Genomic DNA, 16754 nt, shown 5'->3' on the forward strand with positions numbered 1-16754 from the left:
CCTGGCAATCTGCTTCCATGAAGATTATAGCCAAGAAAACCCTATGGGACAGTTCATCTCTGTCACACAAAGTCAGTATGAGTCGAAATTGACTCAACAGCACCACCACCACCAACGTTTAGAATCCACTTTCTATCGTGAAAGACTAATAACGTACATGTCACTGTGATGCAATATTGCTTCATGTCTATAAAGTATATTTTTGTACTTGTTATTTTTATCCCAAAGCAATAGTATGTTCTATTATTTGAGATAAAAGTAAACCTTCTTATCACCATGCTACAAACAGTCTGTGCTCAATAATGTATGTGAGTCCACCTGTAAAGAAACAAAAAACATCCAATTCCTAGGGCTACCTCAGGCTTATTTTTTCCTTGCAGTCATTGACATTTTTACATATTGGTTACAGCTTAATAGTGCATACCTTCATTATTTTGGCTCTTCAGTAATTCATACATTTGTAATTATTGTTTTTATTTGCTACAAGTTTTAAAAACTATATGATGTTTTCTTCATTTCTGATGTTTTCATACGTCGGAGATGCTGGAATAGGCAGGAACGAGTCTTTAGTCCCAGGTGGGCTTCACTAACCTTTCTAGATTTTAGTGTCCTCATCTATTATACAAGAGTATTCAATCAGTTGGCTGCCAGGTTTTCTTCTAACACCAATATTTTTTTATTGGAACTTATGTGTGATGCCTTGGTGAACTATTATAGAAATATAAGATGTGCATTTGAGAAGTACTAAAACTGTTATTTCTTTAAAAAAAATTTTGCTTACATGTTCTGTACATGAAGTTTTTTCAGTCACTTAGCTTAGAGATATTTTCCCCTAGGGGGTCTCTTAATTGCATATGCTACGACTTTACTTTGTGGAAAATTTTAGGAGGGAAAGGAATGAGGAGGCTAAAATAACACCGCAAATTTTTATCATAACTCCTATTAGGAGCCTAATGCTTTGGCAAAACATGTGATTAAGCACCTGGAAGAGATCTTTTTCTAGACTTAGGTGGAAGTATTTTTGCAGAGTTTTGTGAGATACTTTTTAGTATTCATCTTTCTTCTAAGTTTTTATTTAGCTGTATTTCCTCGAAGCAGTTCTCCACAGTTCTTTAACATGGAACTCTAGTTATAAACATTTGGGAGTGACATGAAAGTTCTTATTTTTCTGTTAGCTTAGTTAGAGTTAAATACTTAATACTCTAATGCTTAGAATGTTAAAAAATTGGTAATACAGGGACAAACAAACACGTGCTCCCCCGAAGCTACTAAATCGTGGTTCTCAAACTTGGCTGTAACTGTAATTACTTGGGTAGCTATAAAAAATATTGACGGTGATGGCTGGGTCTTAATATTCAGAGATTTCCATTTAATTTGTTTGGAATGTGGCCCGAGCATTAGAATTTTTAAAGTTTTCCAGGTGATCCCAAAGTGCAGCCAAGTTTGAGAACGCTTGCAGTAAAGAAACTTACTCTGATTCCCTTCCCTTACCCACCATTTCCGGCCAAAATTGGAAACCTTGCTCCCTCCCTTCTCAGCTTTATGACCTTTCACGAAAACATACACTGCAGTTGCCAAGGTTCCTTAATAATGAATTTGCATGAAGTTCAGTTCCCTATTTCACACATTATTAACAATGTGTAAAAACACTGATGGAAATATAACCATTTAGTAAAGGTGTGTATTTGATTAGATTTAAAAACATTAAATGGCTCTATCCAACAATTTTGTAGTACCATTGGCAAATATGTTGATATAAATATTAAATTCCAGAGTAAGACTTTATACCTCTCTGAATTAGTCAACTATTTGTTTAATTAGATTTTGGGTAATGGAATGATAATTGGTATTTATTCAAAGGTCTCTATAATGAAAACAATAAAATTTATCACAAGTAATGGAAACAGTTTCCTTTATGTGGGCTGGGTGTGTGTGGGTCAAAACCAAATACAAACGGAGACTTGTTTGGTTGGTAACTCACCTGAACACACAGACAGTAATTAGTTTGTAATGGGTATTTTGAAAGATTAGGGGGCTGATGTAGATGTGCCAGAGAGGTTATCCCAAGTATTGCTTAGAGCCCAAGCTCATGAAATTTTCTCTTTATTCAGACATGTGATTTCATTTCTCTCGACTTACTTCTCCTTAGTGAATTAGAGACAATTATTTATTGATAGGGTGACCAACCATCGCATTTTGTCTGGAACTGAGGAGTTTCCTGGGCAAATTGAGATGAGTTGGCTACCCTGATTGTTACAGTGAAAAGAAGATATTAAGGAGATTTTAGATCCTTGGATAAAAAATTATGCATATATTATGATTCATTATTACTAAATCATACATAAACTTACGGTAAATGGAAAGTTAGTGATTATTTTCTGAGTCTGGTATTAGAACTTTCTCTTCACCTTGCCATAGTTTTTGAATATTCTTTGAAATATTTTGCTAGCAATGTTCAGAATTCACCTGGAGAAAAATATGTATATTTGTTGTACATTTTTTAGATTCTAAGAAAGAGATACTAATGCCCCAAATAGAGTGAATTGGTGAATTTCTAGATCTGCTTTGAGACTATAGTATCCTCTTACCATAAAGAAGTTCTCTTAATACAATGACATAGAAAAAGAGAACAAATACATTCTAATATGAACTTGCTCTTGCCCTAAGTAGCATCAGAAGTCACTATAGACAGATACCACACAATGAGAACTCATTGAAGATGTCTCTTGGTTATTTTCGAGATTCTTTGAAATAATCACCCACTATACATTTATAATTTACACCAGAGAATTAATGCATTTCATTTTATACCAGGGGCTCTCCTGGATTCTTTTTGTCTAATTTCAGATTGGTAGGGGCTGGTTTTCTATTGGTTGGGAATTAGGAATCAGAAATACCAATTGTCGGCTTAAAGGGAAGGCTAATCTAGCTTTAACAGCTATGTCCAGGTTAGAAAATATCAAAAGCAATTCTTTCCAAGATAGTATTATAATACAGAAATAAAAAAATATACTGGACATTGCCAATATGTTAGATGACAATGGAGCTAAATGACACCCACTTTTAATCTGTTAACAGCTGTATAAGGAGTCAAGACGCTCAGATCTAAACCCAATTGCATCAGTCCAGTGAGTGTTTGGGTAAAGTGCTTTTACTGCTCTGGGCCCCAGTTTATTTGTCTATAAAATGGGGGAGTTCGACTAGCTTGTTCCTATGGTCCCTTGAATTGCTAATATCCTATAATTCCATGTACTACATTCTGATGACATCTTGTGGGAAGTGTAGCTCTCTCCTTCTCTCCAGCGCCGCTCCTCTGTACTGGCTTTGGAACAATAGCACATGCTGCTATGATTTGAGAAAATGGCATCTGTTCAGAGGACAGAGGTGCACAGTCTTAGTGCTTTAACCGCCTACTGCCGCTCAGCATAATACTCTGGATCCTGCTGATTGCAGTTCGGATCTTGGATGAGGGAGTTCCCCTTTGGGGTCTTAGTATCTGCCTGTAATTTTTTTGGTTTTTGTTATTTCCTTTTCTAAGTTCCTTTCTCTAGCTTTAACTCTCTTTTAAGCCCTTAAGGTTTCTTTCTTCTTTTTTTAACCGTGAGATGGAATAATTTCAATGTGGCTTTCTGAGCCTTCCTTCTCTATTTTTCCCTCCTTCCTGCCGGCAGAGATCCTCCTGAAGACTATGAGATCTTCATGAACTACATCTACTCCCTGAGCTGCATGACTGCAGGGTAACAATTCTGATCAGTGTTCAGCCGCTGTGGACGCACTTGAGGCATTAAGGTCCCTCTGGATCTTTCGTGGGCAATGCTGAGAACCTCTGGTTAGAATGAGACCTTAACGTCCTATCTCGCCTTGGGATATGACCTTTCTGGTTAGAGCCAACCGCTTAACTACTGTGCCACCAGAGCTCCATGATATATATATGTATATATATATGTATATACATATATATGTGTGTGTGTGTGTGTATGTATATATATACATACATACATATATATTTATATACATATAAACACAGTGTAGCTGGTGTGCAGTTGATTGGCTACAAAACAGATGTTTAACAACGGGAATCAGAAGACTGTAGTAGGAAAACAGAGCTTTAAACTCATAAGCTTGTATTCTGATTCAAAAAGTGCAGCAGTATATTAAGATCATTATGGAAGGTCTGGTAATATTGATACAGAGAAAATGCAAGTTTCTGAGTTTGATAACTCCAAGGGTACCTCTTAGGACTCATCGGTGAGCGGCTGGGCAAGGACTTTCCATTGAGAACAAACAGTTTACAAAGGGCAAAAGCTTTTATTGGCCTCACACATACTTTTGGATCTCATTCACTTGAGTAAGAACTGTTCTTCCATTGATGCTCTCCTGCGTGATAGCCTTGACCTTTGGAGCTGTAGACACTGAGGGAAAGAAGCAATGAAGAGGTCACTGCCATGCTCCTTCCACCATCTGAACTGTACTTTCAGCTCCCTGCTCCCAGGACCTGAATTTCTGTGCCTTCCAAATGATCACTAAGCAATGTGGCTGGCTCTTCTGTAGTGAAAGGAACCTCACAAAGAAAGGTCTTTCCTCCCACTCTCTAGGGAATGAGTATATATGAACAGTGTCACCTTCTAGAGATGAAACCCTTAATCCTAGGCTTGCCTGATGGAGAATCCGGTTTCTGACCAGAGAAGTCCTTTCTGCCCGTGTGGGCTTTGTAGTGTTGGACCACAGATTCTGTGAGTTTACAGAGCACCAAACGCCATTCTGGGCACCTCAGTTTAAGAGGGACATTAGTACACCCAAGTGGGCTGAGGGCAGTCATGGTTCTAGAAAGCATGCCAGACGAGGGATGAGTAAGATGCCAGGAATGTTTATCACGGTCACTGTTCTCAAAGATATAACATTTGAATAAATGCCTTGTTGACACATCAATAAACTGATTCTAGATCAGAGGGCAGAATTGAAAGCATTAATAGAAATAAAGGAGAGAACTTTAAAATCAAGCTTCTCCAACTGTAGATTGTGCCATCCTATAAAGTAGCGGGTTCCCCATCCCTAGACATGGATAGGGAGAGGCTGAGGAACCATCCGTCAGGATATTGCAGAGGGGTACCAGTTAGGTTAGCTGTTATGTGTTGATTCCTCCAACTCTGATTCTTTAAGTCTCTAATGCCTTAGAACACTTTTACTATAAATTAATCAGAAAGTACAGCTTGTCCCAAACTTTGGCTGCCTGCACTTTTCTATGAGATGGTGTATGTTATCTGAGAAAACAGGATTCCCAGGTCAAAGAAGTTTGGGAACACTGGGTTGAACAAATCACAATTTTTGTTGTTGCTTCTTTACCTTTCTTATTCCTTTTCTTCCCAGCAGGAGTACTTGTTCAATCCTTAACATACTAAAATGCAACCTGACTCTTCAAGAGGAGGATAATGGGACATCGTTTTCCCAAGCTTATCTGGCTATTGAACACATATCTCATAATATACTATTAAAATCTCATGGAACACTAGTGTTCAACAGAATATAATCTGGGAAATTATGTGGAATCATTTCCTGTTAATTTTCTAGGAGTTTAGTGAATGGACTCCATTATTTCACGTTATTGTGGTTAGTTGCTATTGAGTTGGCTGTAACTCATAGTGAGCTTATATCTAATAGAACAAAATGTTTCCCAGTCCTGTGCCATTATTTAACAGAGGCATAATATTAAGTATCATTTTTATCTACTTTACTGCTTGCAAAGAACTTTCATATATATTGTAGAGGACAATAATGAGAGCTTACTTTGTTCTGTACTACGTAATTTGTTAACTTGATTCAAAATTTCTGGCTATCTGAGAGTAAAATTAACCAGTACATTTGGGAGTATGCTAAGAATTTTTTCTTACCTTTCAGACTTGACTTGGATTCTTCCATTATCCTATAAAAGTGATAAAGGTTAAAGTTCACTTTAGTATTAGCAGCAATCGTAAAAACTCAGAACGTACTAACTTCCTTTGCCTGCTGGTAAATTCTCAGCTCTTTAATGAAGATAATTGTCCGAGGTGGGTTGTCACAAGGTTATGAGTTCATAGGAAAATCTTTCTAGATCCGAAAGACAGTGGGTACTGCCTCCAATTAACCCTGGGGTCAGGGGAAGTCTACCAAACCATACCCTCATTTCAGCTGGCTGTGAGCTTTGCTTCCAACCCCTTCCAGGTGCTGGGCTTCAAGCCTGGCACCCTTAGGCTTCTCAGACTGTTCCAAGTTTGGTCCAGTGACTTTTTATTTGTGCATTTTAAAACATCTTCTAACCTCTTCTCTTAGGTCATAGAATGTATGTGCCCCTTAAGTGGCCAGCCTTGCTATTTCCTGGGGTGGTCAGAAGTACGATTGAAAGTCTAGACATCTAAGTCTCTTATGAATCTTTTCCTACTGTTAGGCTGAAACAGTCCTTTTTTTTTTTTTTGGAGCCAGAATTGTGTGCATTCCCACTGGGAAACACTACAGCCAAACCATCTTAGTTGTTTCTTTATAGGTATTTTAATCTATAAATTTTAACTGTTCTGACCTCAGATTTTAGCGTTCGTGGAACTAATACTGTAGCTGACTGGTTCACACTTGTTTCTTAATGAAATATGGCCTGATGTAAGTATCTTCAGGAGAAATTCATCATGCACCTTTTCTTCTCTGGAGTGAGGGCTGGTGATAGAACCCACCGGGACATGAATGCTCACACAAGTTAGATGCTCTTTGCATCCTCCTGTCCTGCCAGCCTTTGCCTTACCCGTCGTTCTCTCCCTCCAGGAGCTGGCGGTAGGTGGCAATCTCCTTCTCTAGGTGGGTTTTGATGCCTAGGAGGACCTTGTATTCGTTGTTCTGCCGCTCCAGGTCATGGCGGAGCTGCCTCAGTTCCTCCTCGTAATGGGAGATGATCTGTTGCAAATCCTGGAGCTGGTAGGCGTACCGAGACTGGGTCTCCGACAACATGTTTTCCAAAGCAGATTTCTGAAAGAGGAAATGATACTTCTCTCAGTAATTGATTGAAGAATTGATTGAGTCAGTAACATGTGCTTATTGAATACTTAGAATATGTCGATCACTCTGCTAGGTGGTGTGGTAGCTGCTGGGGATGCAAAGACGAGAAGCAGACTGACATACAGGTTTGGGGCTTGGGCAATCTGGAGTTGAACAATGTTGGGACTTTAAAAACCCCATTTTCTGTGCATAAAACCTTTGTATCAGGGAACTCTTGGCCACTCAGCTGCACTCCTAAGTGCGGTGTTTATTGTCTATCATTTGGGATTGGGCATGTACTGCCTGGAACTGAACTGATATTTACCTTCTACACATAGATTTTTTTTTTCCTCTGATAAATAGAGATTATGGGGGTCTAGAACTTTTCCACCCCAAAACACCAAGTGGCTTCACCACTGGGCACTTACAAGCTGTGTGACCTTGGCCAATTTATTTCACCATTTGGAGCTTTAGTGTCCTCGTGTCTAACATGGGGGTACCAAGACCTACCTGGGAAGGTTAATGTGAAGATTAGCAACATCTAATATAATTAACTAGCTAGCAGAACACCTGGCACAATGTGGACACTCAGGAAATGATAACTCTTATTATGATTCTCATCATGAACAATTTGGATGGCAAGTGGAAAGTGAGAGATGTTCCAAGGGAGTTGAGGAGCTGGGGCTGGGGAGAGAGGTCAAGGAAGGCTTTGTGGAGGAGGTAGTGCCCGTCCCAGGAATTTTCTAGTCCAGACTCACCCTGCTGCACTGTGCCTGCAGGTCAATCTCCAGGGCCTGGAAAGTCCGCTTCAGCTCATGGATGTTGCTTTGGCTGCTCTGAACAACTGCCGGACTGGCCACCTCCTGGGACATGGCTGCGGACTGTAAGACCAAGCAAAGGGCAGAGACATTGGCAATGGGACCACACGGCAATAGCACCTCTAGGATGTTTGAGGACCTTTCTTTTACCTGCTCTTGAAACCAAGTGTCCAAGTCTTGATGCTTCTTTTTTATTATAGACTCGTATTCCTGCCTCATATCCTCCAGGATCTTAATCAAATCTTCCCCTGGGGTTGTATCCACCTTCACATTGACCTTGAAGTCATTTGGCACATGCTGTTCCTCCACTTCCTGTTTAACAACAGAGAAAGAAAAGGAATAATTTGTGACGATCAGAGGGCAGGAAGTATACTGCTTGGCAGCACTAAGGGGATATTTTAAAAATTATGTTTCTGTAATTGCTACCCTTTCACTGGTTGGATTTTGTTCCTCAGTTATTATTTGTTGATGACAAAACATTATATGATTTTTTTCTCTTATAATTTTATAAGGCAAAGAATAACACCAGACAGGTAATTAAATGGCCTTTGTGACTACTTCTTAATCCCTGGTTCAAAAACATTTCAGAAATAATGATGCTTACATAGTGTGTGAAGTCCTGCTTAGGAAATGTTGTTTGTTGGTGATGTGATTACACAGTTAAGCAGCTGAACATTTCAGGTTGTAGGCCAAAGCTTTTGGGAAACAGTTCAGTAACCCTAAGCCAAAAAGTGTAGAGGCCTTTAAAGTCTTGTCAAATGCACTGCGTAGGGCTAATGCCCATAGGATTTCATGAAAACTAAGCAGCCACAGGAAAGGTTTAATTAACAGTCATTGTCTAACCAGCTATTCAGAAGCAGGGCCTCTTTTACGGTCAGAAGAAATTTTGTTTGCCTAGAATGGGGATTGTTTCTCTATCATCTTATCAGACTTTCAGGGAATTTAGATGGATGGTAACTTTTTAAAAGTCAGTTAAATGCTTCTGGAAATTAGGATTCTCGATTTTTGCCACTGATTTTATTTACCTTGGTCACTGTTCTATTATCCTTATTCCATCGTTCTCCAACTTGCTTCACATTGGGTCAATAAAGGAAATTCAGTCTGACATATTGATTCTTATGGTATCATATTAACAAACAAGTCTAGATAAACATTGTGTGTTAGCAAAATTGTTGACCAATTCGTCATTAATTTTGATTGACCTCTGGCTGTTGTATTTGACAGCTAAGTAGATAACCTTGAAATTGGAAAAAATGAGATATTTATGTTGTTTCTTATAATTCTTGGGAGTCCCTGGGTGGTGCAGCCTGTGCTCGGCTGCTCACCAAAAGGTTGGTTCGAATTCACCCAGAGATGCCTTGGAAGAAAGGTCTGGCGATGTATTTCCAAAAACTCAGCCATTGAAAACCCTATGGAGCACAATTCTACTCTGACACACATGAGGTCACCATGAGTCGGAGTTGACTTGATGTCAAGGGGTTTTTAATTTGGTTTATCGTTCTCTAGGTTGAAAGACAATAGGACTGGCATCCAAATGATAGTTTCTGTAGCTATTGAATCACCCTGAAATGTGGAGGTTAATGTGTTCCTGTGGGTGTTCTACCTGCTCATGGTACTTCTTCATCAGGAGGAGCTCTTTCCTCATTCCCTCAACCTCCTGTTCCAGGTCTGTTGTGACAATGGTTAGATTGTCCAAGGTCTTTCGGAGGCCCTCAACCTCAATTTCCAAGTCTTTCTTGAAGGAGAATTCATTTTCATACCTGTGGTTAGAAGGAAGGAAGAATACACCTGTTGTTGGAAGGCTACGTTTATAAGGAGTCCCCTTAGTTAAGAGGTGAGGCTCTTACTTTTTAGGTTTCATGAGAGCAAATGAATACATGTAGTGCATTCTTTGTATGTCTGTTCCATGCCACATTTTTCTGTAGTTCTGACTCAATGTTGGTCTTTTAATTAAATTGCAAGAGCAGAATAATAAAGAGCCACATGCCCATCATCTAGACTTAGCAACCGTTAACATTTTGCTGTGTTTACTTCGTCTATATTCTTTGCTGAAGTATTTTAAAGTTAATAGTAGACATTATGGAATGTTTCTGGGTAGTGCAAACAGTTAAGCACTTGGATACTAACTGCAAAGGTTGGCAGGTTCAAATCTGCCCAGAGGCACCTAGGAAGAATGGTCTGGTGATCTACTTCTGATAGTGGTGAGATACGTTTTCCTTTTGTAACAACAAACAAACACAAACAAAAAACACTGTCAAGAAGGAACTTACTTGAGGCTGAAGTCATCCACTGCCATCCTGGCATTGTCAATGAGTAGAATGATCTGAGCATTGTTTATTTTACCGTCCATTATCTGTAACATGCATCAAGAGTCATTTCAGTTGGACACACTCACACAGGAGAGCTGCATTTCTGCCCTCTAGTTTCCTGGGTATATGACTTATTAGCACAGACAACTTTTCTTTCTGGCAGTGGAACAATGAGTAATCAAAGCAATAAATATTTTTTGAGCACCTACTCGGTGTGAAGCACAGGAATGATTTTATAGTAAGGAAAAGGATATGATCTGCAGTCAGTTTCACTGCCTTTTTTTACACTGATATGACTGCCAAAATAATGCTTGAAAAGGAAGGGGAAAGACAGTAATTATTCAGAACACCTTTTAACTTTCTAATATCATGAATACATCTCTTTGCATTTTGCTTGTGCTTATCCACTTCTGAAGATGTAAAACAAAGTTCAAGTTCTGACCCTTTCCTTACTGTGAATATTAGTTCAGATCTCTGAAAGTATAATTATTTGAAATGAACATAATTCTTGTGATGGTATCATGTTTTTGATCAGAATTGTTGAAGAGTTGATAAACTAATTTTAAATGTATTTATAATAGTCATCACATAGCACTTCTTTTTTTTTTTTTTCTTTTGCTCAACGTGTCTATAGCCATACACATAACTTGTAGGTATATGTGCGTTTGTAACTTATGCCACGATGAGAATGCCCAATGGCAGCCATTAAAATATTAACTGAAATCATACTTTACCATCTAATGAAGCAGCTTAATAACCTTTAACCATGTTAAAGCCTCCACTAAAGGCTTTCACTAGATGTTTATATATTATTTTCACATTAAAAAGAAAAATATTGTTGAAAGCGTTTACATAAGCGATTGTGTATATAAATGTGATTTGTAAATACTTCTAGTACATTATAGTCGAGAAATAGTGCACATTTGATGCTTGTCACTATCTTTAGGAAAATAGAGTGGAAAATGTCTCAGGGTCAAAACTATTATATTGGATAGAATGTTGAACTAGGAACCAGGTGGGTTTTGGTCTGGCTGTATTACTTACCATCCATGTGACTGTGGGCCAGTCACTGGGCTTCAACTTCATCATGTGTTAAATGAGGCCTTTGTACTGGAAACAGACTTAAACCTTGAAAGCCCTAGCTCTAAACTTTGGTAATTTAGCTGGAGCCAGAGAATCCTGTGGCTTTCCCTTTGTATTTATACGGTGAATTCCTTTCTTTAGAAAGGATTTTCTTTGGACAGAGTTATACCTCAATACAAAGGCACCTTTTAAAAATCTGGTCCTCTTTAAAGCTCCAATGATTTCATGGAATTTGGTATCATGAATACGCAATAGCAGGATTCAGAGGTGGTAAGAATACTGGGTCTGGAACCTGAAGAGTGAGGCTGGGATCCTGCTCCCACTCACTGAGTGACCTTGTCTGATCTCAGTGTCTTCAAAAAAATAATAGCTACTTCATCAAAGAGTTCTTCGAATTACATTAGAAGAGACTACATAAAATAATGTTATAAAATACGTAGCATATTCTTTTGGCACACTGCAGACACTGTAGAAAAATGAGCTGACGCTGAATTAGCTCATTTGTTGTTGTTTTTAGGTGCCGGGGAGTCGGTTCTGACTCATAGCGACCCTGAACAACAGAATGAAATACTGCCCGGTCCTGCGCCATCCTCACTATTGTTGTTATGCTTGAGCCTATTGTTGCAGCCACTGTGTCAATCCATCTCATTGAGGGCCTTTCTCTTTTTCGCTGACCCTCTACCAAGCATGATATCTTTCTCCAGGGACTGATCCCTCCTGATAACATGTCCAAAGTATGTGAGACGTAGTCTCACCATCCTTGCTTCTAAGAAGCATTCTGGCTGTACTTCTTCCAAGACAGATTTGTTCGTTCTTTTGGCAGTTCATGGTATATTCAATATTCTTTGCCAACGCCACAATTCAAAATCATCGAAATGAATTCAGAGAAATGTGAATTATATAATTTTCTTTTTTTAAATCTAGCACTTTCGTAATTAGAACCAATGTCCTCAAGGTAAACCTTTGCTTACTTGTACACTGAGTTAGTCTGTTTTCTGAAAAAAATCAGCCTTTGAAAACCCTATGGAGCACAATTCTACTCTGACACACATCGGGGGTTGCCGTGAGTCAGACTCAACTTGATGGCAATTGGGTATGAGGTGCTGATTGCCATCCAGAAAAACCATACCATAAATTCCACAGAATTAGAAAATCAAAAATACCATCTGTGGGGTTATTTGACTTTCGTGAGTTAAACTGACAATTTGTCAATCGCAAAGCCCATGTCAATAATCTAATTTCCCAAGCTAGCGTTCTCGTGGTACGTGAGTGATGAGTTCTGAAATGCGTTTGATATAGATCACATTTAAAAACAGGAACTATTTCTCACTGTTTGAGCACACTTAATACAACATTATGATAGAGCCACTATTTCTGAGACATCCGTTGTAGTAATGAATGGATGAGGCTAGATTGAGAAATAATGTATGAGGCATAGGTTTTACATTGTATGTTGTAATTAATCACCTGGACCAAGGCTGTTAGTTCAGTCTTTTAAAAGCTATGGTTGGTGTATTAGTGTAGCATCATTGCTGCCGGGTACATAATCTACTAGAGAGAGGAAAATAGAATTTTTGATGGTAAACCAAAATGCCAAATATTGAGAGCCATTTAGGGAGATTTATGTATAATATCCCTATGACTATGTCCAATTCTGTGTTTCAAAGGGATTGCCTTAGTTTTTGAACTCAATTTCTTATACTCTTTTTGGATAATATTTAATATCCCCCAAAGAGGAGAGGGACTATGTATTACTCAGAGCACTTCAGCAAGGCCCAGGAAGGGCTTCCCACACCAGGTAATTGTGTGACCTCTTGGCGGGGAGGGTTGGTCCTCTGTTCTCTTGTCTGCAAACTGGGGATGTGAGATTAGATAGACAACCTCAACTTCAAAGAGTTGCTTTCTTCAAACAGAAAATACAATTGAGCTAAGAAACCCAGGAAAGACGCATGTGGTCTTTGAAGCTGAAGAAGCTCCATATTTAATCTCAGAGCCCAGAATCCTGGGCTGCCTGTAGAATGGGCAAGCTGTTCCCTCCTTGTCATTGTAACCATTCACTTTTCTCAATTGTGTCCCAAAGAACTTAGGCAATCCCTTAGTCTCAGACTCCTCATCTATAAATACCTACTTCACAGAGTTGTGAGATAATGAGATATGAAATATGTTTTATATGGTTAAAATGCAAATGTGATGTATTATCTTTATTAATAGTATTATTTATGCAGGTGGTAGGCTAGTCAGCACCATTGTAGTGGAAAGTTTGAGGTCATTGCAAATGGATCTTTGTTAAACTCCCCCCTCTGCTTCTTGCCGGTGACTTTGGATAGCTTGTTTAACTTTTCTGAGTTTCAGTTTCTTTACAGGGTTGTTATGTGAAATAAATCACAGTGTTTTCATTCTTGCAGAAAGCTCTGTTGGTATGTAGATTGAGCACCCAGCACAGTGTCTGGCACACAGTAGGTGCTCAATAAATGCTTCCCTCCCTCTTTTCAGCTTTTCCTCTTCTGATTTGGCCACATTTCTGTTGGGAGTCATGTTGTCAGCTATCCATTTTCAAAAATCTTCTATTCTCTCCCTTCTAAAACCAAAACACCTTTATTAAACAGAAAACATGGCGAAGATTGTTGATTCACCTTGTTTTTTACGTAAAGGTAGCCATGCGCTATATAGTTCAGGTAATTACACAGTCAAAGATTAGGTTGATTATTCTATAATTAGGGTTCATTACGAGGACAGATTTATACTATCTTGACTGGTTCTTTCTACATTCAAGCAAGGACGACTGGGTGTTGTGAAATAACCTAGTGTAAATATTAGAAATCTTGCTAGGGTAGGTTAAATCATGATCTTACAGAGAATTTTCTGGGAGTGCTTTATATAGGAGGAAGTTTACATAGTTTTAAAAATAACTTATGAAGGGACCAGATTCCCTCTACTTCTAGTCACTGTTATGAGATGTTCCAGAAGATGGGAGCTTAGCTTTTTTGATGTTTGGTTGAAAAGTTTTTTATTTTTTGCAAAAAGTTCTCCATAACCCATCTTAACTCTAAAGATCCTATAATTATGCTCATTTTATTCATTTTTGTAGAAATACGCCATTCTCAGACTGAGCAATTCTATGTTCTAGCAGCCCACAGGGAAGTCAGAATGACATCTGCTAGTGAAATGACAGCTTTTAAGTGTGATCACCAAAATGGTGTAACTCAGTCTTTCCTGGAGGGATGTAACCACTCTGTCTCTAGGACTTTGAGGTAGAGCAGACGGATGTAATGAAAAAGTCAGTCCTCACTTGTGCCTTGGGCACTGAGCATACAAAATGAATACTGGTTCTTATCATTATTACTACATGGTTGGATCGTAAGTGATACTGGATACTGATGTCCAGCTGACTGCCGTACATTTTTTAGATTTTTTTTTTTTTGGTGAAAAATCAGGCAGTTTCATTTTTAAAATAGTTTTAACTTTTCTGTAATTTTTGCTGCCTTCACTTCCCACGTAACTTATGTATAGAAGATAAATTATACAAAACAGACTTGCACAAGCTCCAATTTAAGCTATAAACAAGAAAAGACCGTCGAATACCTTTGTGCACAATTACTTTATGCTCGCTTGCTATTTTCCTAGAAATTGTCGCCTGTACTGATTTCTCCTCCCAAGGGTCCCCTGGAAATGCAGCTAGCTGTGTCTCCAGCCACAGGGTCACCCAGGACCTTACCTGCTCCTGCAGGCGACTGATGTTTTCCTCATATTGAGAGTAATCTTGCTTCTGTCCGGGCTCCCTCTGCTGATGCCACTTTACTATGTGGCTCTCCAGCTTCACGTTGGCCTCCTCGAGGGCCCGCACCTTCTCCAGATAGGAGGCCAGCCGGTCGTTAAGGTTTTGCATCGTTTTCTTCTCATTTCCACCTAACAGAGAACTGCCCCTTCCGGATCCCCATGACCCTCCAGGGTTCAGGCAGCTTGGCCTGGTGAAGGACAAGGAGATGCGGACGCCCCCTGCACCACCATGGACAGTGGGAGCTCGGGGGAAGCTCCCCGGCCAGCCCCGGCCTCTTCCTGTGCCATGGAGGAAGCCCAAGGGGGTCTGGCTGAAGCTGTGGCTGGAGTTCATGGTCCCATCAGCGTGCAGGGCAGGACTGGGCTCTGCTCTGCTCCCTGGCACCACAGAACTGAGCTGCCCCAGACTGCCCTGGATGGTTTTATGCCCTATGCTGTGGGAGTTCCCTTCTCTGACAACTGTACCAACAAGATCTTATCATTGTGCAACAAGTGTTTCTTCTTGGTCAATCTGCAGTGCCCCAGGCTTACACACATTGTTGTTGTTTACAGCCACATCCATGTGTCAGTTTGCTAACTCTCTTCCAGTTGTGACTGGAGGTGAGGCCCACAACACTAGGTGGGTACTAGTTTCTGGTGTCTTGCTAATCTTTCAGTGTAGGTTTTTCCGTTGTTCATCTGTCTGAACAGGGTCAGATTAAGGTTCACAAAAGGCTTATTTGGCCTGCTATAGATTTCCTTTTAAAAACTAGAAATTAAACGTATGCACCCACATTAACCCACACATATACACCCCAGCTCTATAGGGAGGAGGGTGGGGGAAAGACTCACAAAAGCAGAGCCAGATCAGAACGGAATCTTAGATTCTGGAATAAGAATACTTGTGCTGAGGAAATGAAGAACGGTCTGAAGATCTGATGTCTTGGCGGCCGTCACTGTTTGATGGAAAGTAATTTCAAAGGAATCGTCCTTTAGAACCAACCCTCAATTGCAATTAATTAATTAATGGCCGTGACTTCCACTTCCAAGGTGCCTTTTATCCCAGCACACCCCAAAACTAAACAAAGTCTGCTGTGCTCAGGACTGCCCTTAGCCTCTGGGCAGAATGCAGCAGTTGCTTAACTGCCCAGCAGCCCAGCTCTGTGGCTTAGCTTGGAATGGTTGGGCTTTGTGAGCCTGTGCCCTGCAGAGAGCATGGGGTGAAACAGGAAACGTGCCATCGGCTGTCTACTGTGCTTGATGAATTTTACACTTTGTCTGCCAAGGTAAAGGTTAGGGATGTATAAAAGGGTAGATTGGGGGTGGGGAGCCACGTGCTGGTTAGTGGCAACTAGATTTAAAGGGAACTTAGAAATCAAATGTCAGCATTGAAGGGCACTTAAGCATTCCTTAGTCTAAGTCACTTGTATTACAGATGAGGAAACTGAAGGCTGTAAAGGGGACATGGCAAGTGACAAAGCCAGGGCAGGAATCTTTTTGCCACATAGCACTGTAACTATGAGTTGAAATTGACTTGAGGGCACCCAACAACAATAACTGTGATTAAATTTGTGAGTATAGTATTCCTTTATTATCCCTTTAATGTTCATGAAATCAGTAGTGATGACCTGTCTTTCATTTCTGATATTAGTAATTTGTGACTTCCCTTTTTCTACTGGTTAACCTGGCTAGAAGCTTACCAATTTTATTGAGCTTTGCGAAGAACCAGCTATTGGTTTCATTGATTTTCTCTATTGTTTTTCTGTTTTCAGTTTCATTGATTTCTGCTCTA

General features: G+C 39.7%; 1 protein-coding gene across 1 annotated transcript; it reads right to left on the reverse strand.

Moving 5' to 3' along the window:
- Window positions 1-1782: 1782 nt before the first annotated feature.
- On the reverse strand, window positions 1783-15929 carry KRT23 (keratin 23). Its single transcript, XM_004378087.2, has 8 exons — window positions 14922-15929; window positions 10085-10167; window positions 9418-9574; window positions 7965-8126; window positions 7755-7877; window positions 6767-6987; window positions 5889-5920; window positions 1783-4412 (listed from the first exon to the last, which is right to left on the reverse strand). Exons 1-8 carry the CDS (start codon window positions 15315-15317, stop codon window positions 4318-4320), a joined length of 1269 nt encoding a protein of 422 aa, XP_004378144.1. The 5' UTR covers window positions 15318-15929; the 3' UTR covers window positions 1783-4317.
- Between the last annotated feature and the right edge of the window lie 825 nt (window positions 15930-16754).

Source organism: Trichechus manatus, unplaced genomic scaffold (assembly GCF_000243295.1).
Source record: "Trichechus manatus latirostris isolate Lorelei unplaced genomic scaffold, TriManLat1.0 scaffold00054, whole genome shotgun sequence".
Lineage (NCBI taxonomy): Eukaryota > Metazoa > Chordata > Mammalia > Sirenia > Trichechidae > Trichechus > Trichechus manatus.